This window comes from Megascapheus bottae, chromosome 14 (genome assembly GCF_031878675.1).
Source record: "Megascapheus bottae isolate mThoBot1 chromosome 14, mThoBot2.hap1, whole genome shotgun sequence".
Lineage (NCBI taxonomy): Eukaryota > Metazoa > Chordata > Mammalia > Rodentia > Geomyidae > Megascapheus > Megascapheus bottae.
Window position 1 is genome coordinate 48418730 of NC_143522.1, and position 18115 is coordinate 48436844.

Below are 18115 nucleotides of genomic sequence, written 5' to 3' on the forward strand. Positions count from 1 at the left end.
GCACTTACCACATTCTGTCTACTACATGAGAATGATTATGCTATAGTTTATTCTTTTGAGTTCTAAAATCAGAATAAAATAAGTTTCTAAATCCACAAACCTGCCATGTGATACAATTCAAAAGTATTCCTGTGGCTCCACAGAATAAAACCTACTATGTCAAGTACTGTGTACAGGATGGCTTTGGGAAATTCTGGAGAGTGACTCTGTGCGTTTTTCAATGTTTGTTTGTTGTCTTCTCTTTCCTAGACCAATATAGATTTATCCCTCTGGGTTGAAGAAGTGCCACTGAACTATGAGGTATACCCACAAAAGGATATTGACAGAGAAGCCCTTGAACAAATTCATTTATACAAGATTCTCTAGCACCAAAGCAATGCTTTCTACCTAGTATAGTGTTGTATTGAGTGTATTACAAAGTAATGGGGAGACATCCAGTATCCTACTTTAAACTTTTCTGCTTGTTCTCTTTTACATTGTTTATGGTTGCATGGCTATATATATATGGAAAAATATATCCATATATATATATGGATGCATATGTATATATGCATATATATACATGGATGCATAGTAGGTACATATATAACTCTTGTTCTACTTTGTTTGATAGTATAATTAAAATATTTATTTGAATTTTGTTTTTTCCCTTTTTTTTTTTTTTTAAATGCCAGTCCTGGGACTTGAACTCAGGGCCTGGGCACTGTCCTTGAGCTTTCTCAAGGCTAGTGTTCTACAGCTTTCAGCTTTTTTCTGTGTATGTGGTACTAAGGAATCGAAAACTAGGTCTTTGTGCATGCCAGGCAAGCACTCTACTACTAGGCCACATTCCCAGCCCCTTTGTTTTCCCTTTTGTTCTGTTAAAAACATAACTATGTCTGTCTTGACTCATTAAATCTATTAAAATAGGACACCCTAGAAGTCTAGAAGTAGTTTCTTTTATTCTGTATCCTTATTATTTTATCTATTCCATAAATTCCTTACAGCATAATCCAAGAAGACTAAGATAGGTCTGAAATTGTAAGACTCCTGTTCTACACTGAGCTTGAGCACTGTTCTTTCCCCTCCTCCCCCACATACACACACACACCTCTCTCTCTCTCTCCCTCCTGTTGTTGTTATTTTTGTTAGTACTGGGTTTAAATTCAGGGTGTTGCCTTTAATAAATAGGCAGTTAAGCCATGGCTTAGGTTGATCATGGTTAAAAGCCAGCCGGGGCAGTAAAATCAGTTACACTCATATTTCTGGTTAACCACCAAAAAAGTGGTTAATGGAAAAGAAAAACAAAGATTGGGAATGTAGGTTAGTGATAGAGTGCTTAATAGCCAAATTGGTCTACAAATGTTAAACTTAGTTTTTTTTCATTTGTACAGGGGTAAACATACTGTATTAAATATGTAAGGTCTTATCTACATAGGTTTGATTACAGAAACTAATAAAGTATTCTCCAAATAATGAGTGGGGAAAAGCTCAGGGATAATACTCAGACCCTGAGTTAAAGCCCCAAAATTGGCACCAAAATTTATTTATTTATTTTTGCCAGTCCTGGGCATGGACTCTGGGCCTGAGCACTGTCCTTGGGTTCTTTTTCTCAAGGCTAGAGAAAAAAAAATTGTTTATGAAGAGACTTGAGAAAAATCCATGGGGCATTATGGAAACTTTCAAGTCAAAAAAGAAAACAACAAGAATTCTACTGACAGATTTGTTAAATGTCCAACAAGTTACATGACCAAAAAAAAAATGCCAAAAACAAGACAATAGAAACTTGCTAAGGGACATACACTCACACGCATGCACACGCACACACACACACACACACAGATGCATTGAAGAGAAAAGCTTAAATAAGGACTGGGAGTTTGGCCTGGGCCAGAGGTTTGGTCTAGTGATAGAGTGCTTGTCTTGGCATGCACACAGCCCTGGGTTCGATTCTTTGGTACCACATACATAGAAAAAGCCAGAAGTGGTGCTGTGGCTCAAGTGGGAGAGCACTAGCCTTGCCAAAGCCTAAGGACAGTGCTCAGGCCCTGAGTTCAGTCCCCAGGTCTGGCAAAAAAAAAAAAAAAGCTCAAGAACAGTGCCCAGGCCCTGAGTTCAGGCCCCAGGACTGGCAAAAGATAAAAGGGGAAAAAAAGCTCAAATAAACTTCCAAACATGTTTTCATGTAAATACAGTTGCAGGCATGAACATACAAGAGTTTTACTGGAGACATAAAAGCACCTACAAGTTATTTATTTTAGGAGGAATTTGTTCACGAAGACAGTATTGATTAGGCGGGCCTTGGAACATGGGCTGTCGATCACATCTCTAGACCTATCAAATGCCTTAAACAAGCACCCTCTGCTCTACTTTGTCCAGTAGTAATACAAGTTAATGGGGTTTTGTTTTTGTTTTGCTAGTCCTAGAGCTTGAACTCAGGGCCTGGGCACTATCCCTGAGCTTCCTTTGCTCCAGGTCAGCACTCTACGACTTGAGCCATAGCACCACTGCTGACTTTTTCTGTTTATGTGGTTCCAAGGAATTGAACCCAGGGCTTCATGCATACTAGGCAAGTACTCTACCACTTAGCCACATTCTGTGTCAATCATGTTTCTTTAGCAAGAGTTCCCAGGTACGTGTACTTTGTACAGGGACTGAGTGGTAGATAAACACCTTGACAACCACTTATGGAAGAGCATATAAACAGGGTACAAATTGGGACTAATATGAGACTTTTTCAAAAGAGATTTCCAAGAAAAGTGATATAAAAGTCATAATCATATTAAGGATCCTCATTTCCAACTGTATTAAGTTCACCTTAATCCTTGCCACCAACTGATCATCTGGGCAAGTTCTTTAACATTGTTTGGTATTTTGCGCCTTTGTAGGAGATGGAAAAATAAAAATAGCCCAATATGACTTTCTAGAAATAAATTGATTATGGATCAGTGAAAACAGAATTATATTCATAACTTTTTTCTTTTTGCAGCCTTGGGAATTAAACTCAGAAACTCATGTTTGCTAGATAGAAGAAACTCTACTGCTGAGCCACACCTCAATCCTTTTTTGCATTTTTTTTCTGTGCCAGTTCTAGGTTTGAACTCAGGACCTAACACTTGCTTGGCTTTTCTTGTTCAAGGCCAATACTCTAACCACTTGGGCCACAGCTCTACTTCCTGATTTTTGCTGGTTAATTGGAGTTAAGATTATCACAGACTTTTCTGCTGTGGCTAGCTTTGAACCACATTCCTTAATTTTCAGCCTCCTGGATAACTAGGATTAGATGCATGAGCTACCCATTCCCAGCTGTACTCCATAGAGATGACATAGGGTCTCACTTCCTGACCAACCTCAATACCAGTCTTCCCCTCCTAACTAGATTGGCAGGCACTTTCCACTGTATCTAGCTATTGCTACAGAAGAGGTCTTGTGAATTATTTTCTCCTGGTTGAGCCTTGTCTCCATCTTTTCTATCTCAGTCTACCAAATAGCTATGATTATAGCATGATCCACCAGCACAAGTGGCTCATAATTCTTTCCTGAGAAAAAAATGTGGAAAGGGTAGCTGGGCGTGGCCTCTAATCCTAGCTACTCAGAAGGCTGAGATCTGAGGATCAAGGTTCAAAGCCAGCCTGGGCACAAAAGGACCTGAGACTCTTACCTCCAATTACCTCTAGAAAATGGGAAGTGGGGCTTACCTCAAGAGTTGAAGAGCTCAGGGACAGTGCTCAGGCTGAGTTCAAGCCCCATGACCCACCAAAAAAAATGTGGAAGGGGGGCCGGGAATTTGGCCTTGTGGTTAAAAGTGCTTGCCTAGCATGCATGAAGACCTGAGTTCGATTCCTTGGTACCACATACATATAAAAAAGCCGGAAGTGGTGCTGAGGCTCAAGTGGTAGAGCTCTAGCCTTGAGAAAGTCCAAGGACAGTGCTCAGGCCCTGAGCTCAAGCCCAGAACTGGCAAAAAAAAAAAAAAAATGTGGAAGGGGTGACTGCCAAAAAAAAGAAATGTACTTGTTACCTGACTTATGTAACTATAACCCCTTTACACTCATCTTTATAATAATAATCTTTTCAAAATTTAAAGAAACAAACTATGTAAATCTCAATTGTATCATGGCAAAAAAAAAATGCTGGAGCCGGTAGATAATACCTATAATCATGGCAACTCAGGGGGCTGAGATTTGAGAATTGCAATTCAAAGCCAGACCAAGCAGAAAAACCCTAAGGCTCTTAATTCCAGTTAACGTTCAAAAAGCTGAAAATGGATATGTGGCTCAAATGGTAGAGTACAAAAATTCAGGGGAGCTGGGGGACTGGTAGCTCATACCTGTAATACTAACTGCTCAGCTACTCTGAGGATCACAATTTCATAGTCAGTCAAGGCAGGAAAGTCCATGAGACTCTTACCTCCAATAAACTACTCAGAAAAAGCTAGAAGCAAAAACCTTGAGCAAAATGAACTCAGGGACTGTGCCTAGGCCCTAAGTTCAAGCCCCAAGACCAGTACACACACACACAGCTAAAGTAGAGAGGGAACTCAGGCATCAGTACCATCACATACATACATACATACATACATACATACATACATACATACATACATACATACATACATACATACATACAAGGATTGGGACATAGTGGATTACACAGCTGTTGAGGATAGATCCACAAAAACTGTTATAGATCAATCTACAATAGATTTCAGAGAGAGAGAGAGATTAGTGGCTTATACTTATAATCCTAGCTACTCAGGAGACTGAGAAGCCAACCTGGACAGCAAAATCCATGAAACTCCATTTCCAAATAGAAAACAAAAATAAATTAATAAACAAATAAAGATTAGAAGTATGGCCTTGTGGTAGTGCCAGCCTTGAGCAGAATGTTGACTTTAATCCCACCCACCACACACACACACACACACACACACACACACACACACACACACACACACCTCTTCCCCCACCTGGGAGTGGGGTGTGGGGAGGTTGAACAGTAAGAAAATGGTAAAACAGGAAGTTGAGTCAACCTTTTTCTATCCAAATATCAGCCAGGCGGTGGCTCACGCCTGTAATCCTAGCTACTCAGGAGGCTGAGATCTGAGGATCAAGGTTCAAAGCCAGCCTGGGCACAAAGGACCTGAGACTCTTATCTGCAATTAACATCTAGAAAATGGGAAGTGGGGCTTGGCTCCAGGGTAGGGCAGTAGCCTTGAGCTGAGGAGCTCAGGGATAGTGCACAGGCCGAGTTCAAGCCCCATAACCCTACCCCCCCCCCGCAAAAAAATATATATCAAAGGCTGCTCTTTCGTTGTGCTGCTTTACCCTTTTAAGCTTTATTGTGGTTGCTAATCACAAAAGCAAGATTACTAGTAGATATCTGCTTTCATTTGCATTTAGATTCCTCATCAAATATGAGAGTTCAATAATTATCAAACATGAGCTACAACTAGGATTTATAGATCTGTTCCTTGTTTAAGCCAAGAAAAATAAGCCACATCACCAGTCCCCAACATGATTAATATTGTAATTGGTATTGTTTGATACTATTAATCTAATCTGATGTCCTAAAAGGTATACCTTTTTGTTGTTTTTTGAGATAGGGAGGCTGACTCCAAACTCCCAAACCCAGGTGATCCTCTGGCCTCAGTCTCCTAAGTAGCTGAAACTTAGGCGTTTACCCACCACTTGTGCTTGACTCTGGAATTACTAATGTGAGCTTTTGTCTACATTGATAGTAAGTCTGAAATCAGGCATGGTGGCTCACGCCTGTAAGTCCTGTATATTAGAAGTCTGAGATCTGAGCAGATTATGATTCCAAGTGGCCTGAATGGGAAAGTCTACAAGACTTTTATCTACAATTGACCACCAGAAAACCACAGGTGGCACTGTGGCTCAAAGTGGTATAGTGCTAGCTTTGGGCTGAAGAGCTCAGAGACAGTACCCAGGCCCAGAGTTCAAGCCCCATGACCAACAAAAAAATAAAAAAAGAACAAAAGAGAAAAGAAAAAGTCTGGTTTCTTTCTTTTTTTTTCCTCTAATTTTTTAATAAACTTTAAAATAATACCTGAGCCTTTTTTTGGCCAGTCGTGGGGCTTGAATTCTGGGCCTGGGTGCTGTCTCTGAGCTCTCCAGCTCAAGGCTAGCACTCTACCACCTGAGCCACAGTGCCACTTCCAGTTTTCTAGTTGTTAATTGGAGTTTAGAGTCTCAATGATTTTCATTCCCAGGCTGGCTTTGAAAGATCTTCATTTCTCAGCCTTCTGAGTAGCTAGGATTACAGGCATGAACCACCAGTACTTGGCTGAACTCTTCATATGTAACTGAAAAAAAAAATAGCCCCAGTTTGTGTCATAAAAGGAGGAAAGGAAAACTGAAATGAGGACCAGGAGTTTGGCCTAGTGGTAGAGTGCTTGCCCAGTGTGCAGGAAGACCGGGGTTCGATTCCTCGGTACCACATACATTAAAAAAAAAGCTGGAAGTGGTGCTGTGGCTCAAGTGGTAGAGCTCTAGCCTTGAGAAAAGTCCAAGGACAGTGCTCAGGCCCTGAGTTCAAGCCCCATCACTGGTAAAAAAAGAAAAAGAAAAACATTATCTGCCTGAGAAAATGACTCAGCTTCTGTTTATTGTCCTTGCAAGACAGACATTATTAGTTAGGTTAGACCACAAGATGTAAATAAAAAGAGGGATACTTTCTGTTTGAATATAAGAATTCAAGGAAGCAGACTTTTATTAGAGTTGGAAAATACCTTAGAACAAATAAGCCCAACTTCATTTGCTTACAAAAAGAAAAACTGTATTTGGAACTTCCTTAAAACCTGTTTGCATTCTGACATTCCAGTACCCATGATTTGTGGGATGAAATACAGCTCAAAATGTTCCTAAGGTTGATGTTGAGAAGTTCCAATCCTGCTATGTAACTGTCAGAATCTTGGAGGAAAAAAAAATCATATTAAATGCAGTAAGCCAGAACCAAGAAAGCACAGAATCCATGGTTTCACGCATTTGTAATAATTACTAAATGGCTAGGATAGTCCTAGCAGAAGATCACAATAGCTCAGTAGCTAAGTACATATGATCATATAAGATGATGCTGAGCAAAATGAACTCCAAGGTAAAGAAACAAGATTTTTCTTTGTGGTTGTTTTTTTAATGTACTATATGAAGTTATTTCTTTTTTTCCCCCTATGGTTTATCCCCTGTCATCACTGTATTTGATTTTGGTACCTGGTGTATTATATATGTTTATCTGCATTAGAGAAGGGAAGGGGGAACAACAAAGTGGTGAGATAAAGGTTTCAAATGGGCTGTTAATCCTATCTATTATTATTGGTTTTAGCTTGCTTAGTTTTCATTTCTCCAAATTTGAATGGACTTTTTGGTTTGTTTGACTAGTAAAGAATCTTGAAGCCAGGAGGTTGGCCTAGTCATAGAGTGTTGGCCTAGCATGCACGAAGACCTGGGTTCAAATCCTCCTTACCACATACATAGAAAAAATCAGAAGTGGTGCTGTTCCTCAAGTGATAGCGCTCTAGCCTTAAGAAGGCCCAAGGACAGTGCCAGGAAGGAAGGCAAGCAGGCAGGCATAGATCTTGAATCTGGCACTTGTTCAATTGCTTGCTTAGCAGGTACTCTTACCACTTGAGCCATGCATCCATTTCCTAATTTCCTAATAATTTTTTTTGCCAGTCTTGGGGCTTGAACTCAGGGCCTGAGTGCTGTCCTTGGGCTTTCTCAAGGCTAGTGCTCTACCACTTGAGCCACAGCACCATTTCTGGCTTTTTTCTATGTATGTGGTATCAAGGAATTGAACCCAGGTGCATGCTAGGCAAGCACTCTACCACTAGGCCAAACTCCCGGCCCAAATTTTAATTTTTTTTAATCACTTGGCAAATTCAGCTCTGATGGCCTACACCTATAGTCATAGTTGCTCAGAAGGCTGATATCCGTGGATTTTAGATCTGTAGATTTTAGTTTGAATCCAGCACTGGAAAAAATGTCTTCCAGTCTCGGTCTTCAGCAAAATGCTGAAGTGGACACACGGATCAAATGGTAGAGCACTAGACATGTGTGAGAAAGCTAAGGGGGATTACAAGGCACCAGCACCAAAAAAAAAAAACCTCAGCAGGAAAGTCCATGAGATTCTTGTGTCCATTTAATCAGCAAAAATCCAGAAGTGGAGCTGTGATTGAAGTGGACTGTGCCAGCATTGAGAGTAGAGGGAGGGGAGAAGCTAAAAGACAGTACACAGGACCTCAATAGCGTAGAGGAAGCTTAAAAACAGAATCAAAGGTCTAACATGAATTGTTGAGAACTGAAAAAAGCAATCATGAAACTTTGCCAAAATGTAGTCATAGCTAATAATTAAGCCACTTAGGTAATACCTCAAAGGCATTTAGAAAATTCGTGCAAAAATACTTTAATTGTAGGCCAGGAGTTTGGCCTAGTGGTAGAGTGCTTGCCTAGCATGCATGAAGACCCAGGCTCCATTCCTTGGTAACACATACACAGAAAATGCTGGAAGTGGTGCTGTGACTCAAGTGGTAGAGCTCTAGACTTGAGAAAGCCCAAGGACAGTGCTCAGGCCCTGAGACTGGCAAAAATATACTTTGTGTAGTGAACCTGATGGTTCATATCCATAATCCTACCTATTCAGGAGGCTGAGATCTAAGGATCATAATTTGAAGCCAGACGAGCAGGAAAGTCAGACTTTTATCCATAATTTTTTTTAATAAAAGAAAATGCCAGAAGTAGAACTGTGACTCAAGTTAACCTTAAGCACAAAAGTTCAAGGACAGCAGCTAGGTGTGCTGAGTTCAAGCCCCAGGACCAGCACAAGGAATGAGAGGAGAGAGAAAAGAGACAGAAAAGAAACAGACAGGGGAGAAAAAAACAATAGAAAGAGAACAAAAGAAGAAAACTGCATCACCTCAGATGAGTTATTTCACAATTTCTAAATAGAAAAATCATTGGGGAAAAAAGTTGTAGGAAGTTTAATACACCTAGTTTTCTTAAAGAGGATACAATTGAAATGGAGTTGTGCTACAACAGTTTTTTCGCCCGTTCGTTTTAACACCACTGAAGAGCTTCTTACAAACACTTGTTGAGGGGATCAAATGAGTCAAGTAGGCTGGTTATTTTTTTATTGTTATTATAAAGGTGATGTGCAGAGGGGTTACAGTTACATAAGTCAAGTTATGAGTATATTTCTTTCTGGACAGTGTCGCCCATTTCCTCTTTCTCTAGTAGTTCTTCCCTCCCATCTCCACCCACAAGTTGATTAATTCATTTTCAACATAGTGTCTAGTGAGTACCATTGCTGCACTTGTTTGCCCTTTGTCCTTCCATTTTTCCTGGTTATTTTCAAAGCCCAATCTCACTTTATGCCCCAGGGCTGTCTGGCCTGCAATCCTACCTGGGCTTCCTCAACAACTTGGAGGTGATAGGCCTGCACCAGTGTGGCAGCAATTGTGCTTCTCTCATAGCGAGGAAAACGGGAATGTGCCACTGTGCTCAGGCACTGGTTGAGATGGAGTCTCATGAGCTTTTATGCCAGGGCTGACCCACTATCCTCTGATCTCTTAAGTGGCCAGCCATTTTGCTCAGCTGATCTCTTGCATTGCTACAAACAGAGGCACCAGCAAGTTTGATTCTGGACTCTTTTCAAGAATGTTTGTATATTGAAGAGCCTTAGAATTCCAGAGCTGAGGTCAGGGTTGTGATCTGAGGATCACAAAGCTAGCCTAGGTACAAGAATCTGTGAGTCTCTTAATTTCTTTTTTCTTCTGTTGGCCAGTCCTGGGGCTTAAACTCAAGGCCTGGGCACTGTTCCTGAGCTTCTTTTGCTCAAGGCTGGCACCTTACCACTTGAGCCACTGCACTACTTCTTTTTCTGTTATGTGGTACACAGGAAATAAACCCAGGGCTTCGTGCATGCAAGGCAAGCACTCTACTACTAAGCCACATCCCCAGCACAAAGTCTCTTAATATCTAATTAACCACCAAAAATCTGGAAGTAGAACTGTGGTTCAAGTGGTAGAACACTAACCTTTAGTCCAAAACAGGCTCTCCCCGTATAAAAAAAAGAAAAAGAAAAAAGAAATGAATATGTACCTGAAAAGATAAATTCTTTACCCAGTTGAGGTAATCATTGCCCAGAAAACAAAAACAAAAAACAACAACAACAAAAAGCCTTAGATATTTGCCAAGTGATCGCACCATAATCTTGCTTCTAAATTTAGACTTACTTTCCACCTGTAGTTCTGCATGGAAGTCATTTGCAAAAGCTCTGTGGAGATGAAAGACTGTCCACAGTTCTTTGTCTCTGGTCTACATGTTGTGTTTCACGTAACAGGAATGTGACAGCCCCAAATGCAGAGTTTCTGTTTCTTATTCAAATACCAAGTGGCAGAGTGAATTGGCCTGGGCCCTCCATCTCTTTCCGGATAAAAATCTGTTACATAACTTCCTGAGTCTTCAGAACAAGGCTTCAAGAAAGAGATGTTGTCATCAGTTCTACTGATCAGAGCAGGAGATCTTCATCTGTTTCTAAAAGAAATGTAATAAAGGTCTTAAGGAATATTTAAACATCTTTCAATTTCTAGGAGCTTAAGAGAATTCCCTGTTTGGGGGCTAGAAGCATGGCCTAATGGTAGAGTTCTTGCCTAGCATGCACAAAGCTCTGGATTTGATTCCTCGATACCATATACAAAGAAAAAGCTAACCTTGAGAAAGCCCAAAGGGAGTGTCCAGGCCCTGAATTCAAGCCCCAGGACTGGCAAAAAGAATAATTACTTGTTTGGAGGCTGAAAGTGTGGCCCAGTGGTAAAGTGTTTGCCTAGCATGCACAAAGACCCAGGTTCCACTCCTCAGTACCACATACATAGAAAAGGCTGGAAGTGGTGCTATGGCTCAAGTGGTACAACTCTAACTTGAGAAAGCCCAAGGACAATGCTTGGGCCCTGAGTTCAAGCCAGGACTGGCAAAAAAAAAAAAAAAAAACCTGTTGTTGTTTTTTTTACTAAAGAATTTATAAACATTGATTTTTACATCATATTTTAAATGACCCTGGGTTTTTTTGTTGTTGTTGTTTGTTTGTTTTGTTTTGTTTGTGAAATGATTTGTGTGTGGTAGCTCCCTATATAAAGGTGAAAAATTGGAAATCACCCCAATATCCAACAGTAATGACTCTGCGATTTATAATCAGGTATAAAGGAGTATTTCAGGGTGTAATATTCACATATATTGTTTGGTTAAAAAATTATGTTATCCCAAGTGCCAGTGGTTCATACTTATGCTCCTAGTTACTCAGGAGGCTGAGATCTCAAGATCATTATTCAAAGCCAGCTTGGGCAGGAAAGTATGTGAGATTCTTTTTTTTTTTTTTTTTTTTTTTTTTATCATTCCTGGGGTGTAAACTCAGGGCCTGAGCACTGACCTTGGAGTTTCTTAAGGCTAGATCTCTACCACTTGAGCGTCAGCACCACTTCTGGCTTTTTTCTAGGTATGTGGTACTGTAGAATTGAATCCAGGTTTTCATGCATGCTAGGCAAGCACTCTTCCACTAGGCCAAACTCCGGGCATATGTCTGTGAGAGTCTTACCTCCAAATAATCATCAAAAAATCTGGCAGCAGCTTTAGCTGAAGAGCTCAGGGACAATGCCCAGGCCCAGATTTTAAGCCCCATGACCCCCACACATACACAAAAAAGAAAATTCACTGATAATTCTGGGGGCCAGGAGTTTGGCCTAGTGGTAGAGTGCTTGCATAGCATGCACGAAGACCAGTGTTCGATTCCTTGGTACCACATACATAGAAAAAAGCCAGAAGTGGTGCTGAGGCTTCTCAGGTGGTCGAGTTCTAGCCTTGAGAAAGTCCAAGGACAGTGCTTAGGCCCTGAGTTCAAGCCCAGGACTGTCCCCTCCCCCCAAAAATCTTAGAGCTGGGTGCCAGTGACTCATGCCTGTAATCTTAGCTATTCAGAGGCTGAGATCTGAGGATTGGAATTCGAAGCTAATCTGGCCAAGAAACTCCATGAGTCTCCTCTCTCTAATAAACTGCTCAAAAAAGCCAGAAGTGTGCTGTGGCTCAAATGGAGGTATACTCACACTGAGCAAAAGAAATTCAGGGGCAGTGCCCAGGCTGAGAGTTTGTGCCCCAGGACTGGCAAAAAAAAAAAAAAGAATCTGGAAGTAGAGGTGTGGCTCAAGTACTATAGCCTTGAACAAACAAACAAATAAACAAAAATGCCAAAGGACAGTGCCCAGACCTTAAGTTCAAGTTCTAGTACTAGCACAAAAATAAGTAAGTAAATACATAAGTAAGATACTTAAGTAGGGATGAGGAAAGGGAGAGGAGAAAATAAGAGCGGAAGGTAAACACTTTTGAAATACATTTTGAAAGAGGATGAATATGTTCTGTTAGGTTTGCAGAAAGGAACTGCCATGCAATTATTCAGGCAGAGAAGAGTTTATTAGGGGTATCCAAACTGCTGGCCCACATGTGGTGCAGCTTGTAGAGAGATGGGATTGACTCCTGGTAGGACTGGGGTTATGTAGGAGAGAAGGGGCCATTTTTCCGGCCAGACCTAACATGGTCAAAATGGATTGTTTGCAATTAAAAAAAACTAAACAAGGGGCCTGGAGTTAGGCCTAGTGGTAGAGTGCTTGCCTACCAAAAAAGCTGGAAGTGATGCTGAGGCTCAAGTGGTAGAGCTCTAGCCTTGAGAAAGTCCAAGCACCAGGCTCAGTCCCTGAGCTCAAGCCCAGGACTGGCAAAAAAAAAACAAAAACTGAACAAGGAAATCTATTGAAATTGGGAATGGGGTGGAAGAATAATAGAGGTGTGAGATGATTGGAGTGTGTGTGGAAATATAACAATGATATCCTCCTTGGTATAGTGTAAGCTAATAAAAAATAAAATATGCTAGGGGGTGGGGAGAAATGATTTTATACTTGGGCTTGGTGATACATGCCTGTAATTCCAACATTTAAGAAGCTGAGGCAGGAAGATGGAGAATTCAAGGCTAGCCTAGGGTATATAGGGAGATACATCTTTAGAAAAAGATGTTATATAGTTACATGTGCTATGCAGGAGCTAGATCTGAAACACACTGTCACAGGATAAATTATACAAGGCTCTAGGCATTCACATACAGTGAACCAAAGGAGGATATTCTTAGGAGAACACAAAGGTACAATGCCTCTGTGCCTCTGATCATATAAAATAATATTTATCAAAATGAACTCCAGGAAATGGAAACAAGAAGTATTTTTTCTCTTAAGGGAAGACCACAAAGGCACAATGTGTCTGTGCCTTTGATCATATAAAATATTTATGGAAATGAACTCCAGGAAGGATTTTTTCTTTGTTGTTATTTTTTTTCTTTTTGTCTTGTTTGTTTGTTTGTCTTTGGAAGAATAAGGTGGGACACAGAAATGGAGGGACAAAGCATGAACAAATGTAGCAGTGGTACTCACTAGACAGACACTATGTTGAAAATGAACTATACAACTTGTGGGTGGGGGTGGGTGGGAAAAACAGAGAGAGCAAAGGAAGAGGTGACATTGTCCCAAAAGAAGTATACTAATTATCTGACTTATGTAACTGTAACCCCTGTGTACATCATCTTTATACTAACAATAAAAAATTATTTTTGGTCTTGGTTTTCTGTCTTTAAGAGGGTAAAGGGGGGGCACAGAAATGGGGGAACAAAGACCTGATTCCGATTCCTTGGTACCACATACATAGAAAAAAGCCCAAAGTGGTGCTATGGCTCAACTGGTAGAGCTCTAGCCTTGAGAAAGCCCAAGGACAGTGCTCAGGCCCTGAGTTCTAGCACCAGGACTAGAAAAAAAAAAAATGGAGTAGAGAAAACATCAAGCCAACTGCACATGAAACTTCTGGGACTGATGAAGGGATAAACATCATTGAGATGAAGCTCGAAAAAGCCCCTGCCTGCCTGAGTTATAAAAATCAAGCCAGGTGGCTCATGCCTGTAACCTTAGCTACTCAGGAGGCTGAGATCTGAGGATCAAGGTTCAAAGCCAGCCCAGGCACTAAAAGAATGGGAGACTCTTCAATTAACCACTAGAAAACCGGAAGTGGTGCTGTGGCTCAAGTGGTAGGGTGGTAGCCTTGAGCTGAAAGCTCAGGGACAGGGCCCAGGCCCAGAGTTCAAGCCCCATAACTGACAAAAAAAAAACAACTTAAGTCATGGGGGATCTGAGATGCCTTTTGATTTTTTTCTATTTTCTTTTCGCTTCTTTTTTTTGCTTGCTTTGATCTTTCTTTGATTGATTAGGTGACTGATTTCCCTACCACCCCCTTCATTGGCAACTGCAGCATGAGAAATAGTTTTGCCATCCAAAGCGTGTGAATGAGTAGGTGTCTGCTGTTGTGTGGGAGGCTGCAACTCTAGAAGACCAGGACCAAGGATGACATATTCACCTGAGGTAGGAGGAAAGATGGGAGCCTGTACTACTTGAAAATAGAATATTAAGATGCCTTTTATAGAACAAAGTACTAAAAAGATAGGACACCGACAGTTTGGGGAACACAAGAATTGTAGAACAATGTGAGGTACCTGTGGCTCGCACCAGTAATCCTAACCACTTGAGAGGCTGATCTGAGGATAGCAGCTTGAAGCAGAACTCTTCTCTCCAATTAATCACACACAGAGAAGCCTACGATTTTGTGTGGCTAGTGGCTACTAATGATAAGAGCAGTAACTTCAACTCAAGACACTTCATAGGTGAAAGATATAAATTACATGTTTCCTATGCTATGTTTTGCTTTCCAACAACTCACATGTTTATCAGACTTCCTTTCATTTAAAATCTGGTCAATATTTCTTCTGCATATTACAAGTACCTCTCAAAGTAGTTAACATTGTGCTATGTTCCCCAAATTAGCATTTCTAATCTTGAAAGAGGTAGATTACTGTGTTGTACTGCCTTACTCTCTTTATAACTGAATAGGAAGTTTCCAGTAAACCTCCCCCTCTCAGGAAGTTCACGTCAAATCTAGTGTTTACATCCTGTGGAATGAGGTCTTTAATTTTTTTTCCCCCATTCTAGATACTATTTAAATTAAAATGATTGAGTCATCTGTGCAGAAATTGTCATGTACATCTCAATGACAAATGGAATATCCATGACTAATAATGATAGAATTTCAAGATTTTTTGTAGTATTAAGTACCTATAATTATGACTATTTATAGCCTTTCTCCTCATCCTTTTCATTTGATCTCTCAAGTAGGTCCTTCTTAACATTCATTAATTATGTAGTTAGTACATGAAAAACAAACAAATAAATCCGTGCATAAAGTAGCCCCAAGCTTCCTTCTAGGATTGACCATGACATATTGAAGTAAAGGAGGTTAAGGCACTGGTTCTGGCCTTCTAGTAACTGACTATGACTTCCGCTAAGTCACTGAAGTTACCATTTTCTCCCCTTGGTAATAAGAGGTGGATTAAATAATTCTTGATCTACTCTGTGTAATTTTACTATTAGGAAATGCCAATCTTTCTCCCTCCTTCCTTTCCCCCAAGGCTGGCTCTATACCCTTGACCCACACCTCTACTTTCTGATTTTTGCTGGTTAATTAGGGATGAGTCTGATTTTTTTCTGCCCAGGCTGTCTTTGAACAATGATCCTCAGATCTCAGCTGCCTAAGTAACTAAGATTACAGGCATGATACACCCATACCTGGCTTTATTTTTAATTTTATACATAGAAGAATATAGGATATGGCCAGGAGCGTGGCTTAGTGGTAGTGCTTGCCTAGCATGCATGAAGCCCTGGGTTTGATTATACTATGCCACATACACAGAAAAAAAAAACCTTGGAAATGGTGCTGTGGCTCAAGTGGTAGAGCTCTAGCCTTGAGAAAAGTTCAAGGACAGTGACCAGGTCCTGAGTTCAAGCCCCAAGACTTGCAAAAAAATATAGTATATATTTATTATATATCATACATATATAGTGATATCTAATGGTGGCTTCAATTTACAATTAGTTAATGGTCAATGATGGTGATTTGCCATTTCTATACCCATTTAGAGAGAGCTGTTCATGTCAACTCAAAAGCACTACATTAAAGCAACAACAACAAAGGGCTGGGATGTAACTTATTGGCAAAGTGCTTGCCAAACAGGTGCAACACTCCAGGTTAATCCCCAGTGCTATACAAAAAGAAAAGGAAAGAAAGAAAGAATGAATGAATGGAAAAAACCTTGATGCAAGCCTCTGCACTGTCAACTCATATCTGTAATTCTAGCTCCTTAAAGCCTGAGATCTGAGGATAGTGATTTGAAACCAGCCTGGGCAAAAGTCTGTGAGACTCATCACCAATTAAATCACCAAAAAGCTAGAAGTGGAGCTGTGGTTCAAGTGGTAGAACATCAGCCTTGAGCAAAAAACAAAACAAAACAAAACAACAACAACAAAAAAGCCGGACACGTTGTCTCATGCCTGAAATCCTAGCTACTTAGGAAGCTGAGATCTGAGGATCAAGGTTCAAAGCCATCCCAGCATAAAAGGACCTGAGACTTTTTTTTTTTTTTTTTTTTTTTTTTTTTGCCAGTCCTGGGCTTGAGCTCAGGGCCTGAGCACTGTCCTTGGACTTTCTCAAGGCTAGAGCTCTACCACCTGAGCCTCAGCACCATTTCCAGCTTTTTTCTTTTTATATGGTACTGAGGAATCAAACCTGGGCTTTGTGCATGCTAGGCAAGCACTCTACTGCTAGGCCAAACTCTCAGCCCAGGACCTGAGACTCTTATCTCCACTTAACCTCTAGAAAATGAGAAGTGGGGCTTGGCTCAAGGGTAGGGTGGTAGCCTTGAGCTGAAGAGCTCAGGGACAGTACCCAGGCTGAGTTCAAGCCCCATCACACACACATACACACACACACACACACACACACACACACACCCCACAGGGAAAGCACTCAGACCTTGAATTCAAGCCCTAGGCCAGCACAAAATATAAATAGTATAAAAAGTATAAATAGTATCAATAACCTTATGAGGAGGTTATAAAATTTTAATGTATTTCAAGGGAAAATTTCAGTCTTCAACTCCTATGCCATTTTTGAAGAATATTTTCCTGAAGAATAATAGATATATGGAAGAGGACATTTAATCATAACTGCATGTCTCAATGAATTCCCTTCAAGTACAGTATTTGTGCAATCCAGTTCAAGAGCAGAAAATCACTATTACCCTGAAAGAAGTATCTACTCCTTTGCTTTCACTGCCTTTTGTAAAGGGAGTTAGTTACACATCATGCTCTACTTAAGATCTGAATTCATCCGTTCAACATTTTCTTTGTAAGATATATGTATATTATTTTATATAATTATAGTTCTTCTCTGAGCTTATAATTCTTTTTATAATCTAATTATAGTTCTTTACTGAATTTACTTTTTTTCCAATCCTGTACAATCATTTTTGCATCTTTTACAATTGTTTCATGATCTACAAGAAACTGTATAGTTTGATATGTGTGTGTTTTAATATGCAACACTTCACAAATTTGCATGTCATCTTTGAGCAGAGCCATGATAATCTTCTCTGTATTGTTCCAATTTTAGTATATGTGCCTCTGAAGCGAGCACAGTTTGATGTGTTTTGACATGTGATATGTCTATGTCAATATTCCAGTCAAGATAATGAATATATCTGTTTCCTCAGAAGAGTTTGTGATCACGGAAGGCAATAATGAAATCTGAAAAAAAAATGTGCTTCCAGATCCTGTGTCAAAGATTGCAATTGGCAATATTTATTCTTCACTATTGCTAAGAAAATTTAAATGAGGAAAGTATTCTAGCATATCTATGCTATTAAAAAAGATCTTGGGCTGGGAGTTTGGCCCAGTGGTAGAGTGCATGCCTAGCATGTGCAAAGACCCAGCTTCCACTCCTCGACACTACATACATAGAAAAAGCCAACTCTAAGGGATTGTGCCTAGGCCCTGAGTTCCGGCCCCAGTACTGTCACAGGCACGCACGTGCACACACACACACACACACACACACACACACACACACACACACATGCGCGCGCACGCGCGCGCGCAGAGATTGTATACATTATATTGTTAGTAACATTCCAGTAAGGGAATTAAGTATTTTAA

The 18115-nt window shown here is 40.4% G+C and overlaps 1 protein-coding gene and 1 non-coding gene across 3 annotated transcripts in view; one reads left to right on the forward strand and one right to left on the reverse strand.

Annotated features, from left to right (window-relative positions):
* LOC150055205 (uncharacterized) overlaps nucleotides 1–900 on the forward strand; it is a 28843-nt gene extending 27943 nt beyond the window's left edge. For both annotated transcript variants that reach the window (XM_090345467.1, XM_090345468.1), the window contains exon 8: nucleotides 250–900. In XM_090345467.1, the coding sequence (XP_090201593.1) occupies nucleotides 250–366 (117 nt within the window). In that variant the 3' untranslated portion in view covers nucleotides 367–900. The remainder of the gene's footprint in view (nucleotides 1–249) is intronic.
* A 16591-nt stretch (nucleotides 901–17491) lies between these two features.
* On the reverse strand, nucleotides 17492–17597 carry LOC150055207 (U6 spliceosomal RNA). The gene has a single exon (XR_016537748.1). It is a non-coding gene; the product is annotated as a U6 spliceosomal RNA (small nuclear RNA).
* Between the last annotated feature and the right edge of the window lie 518 nt (nucleotides 17598–18115).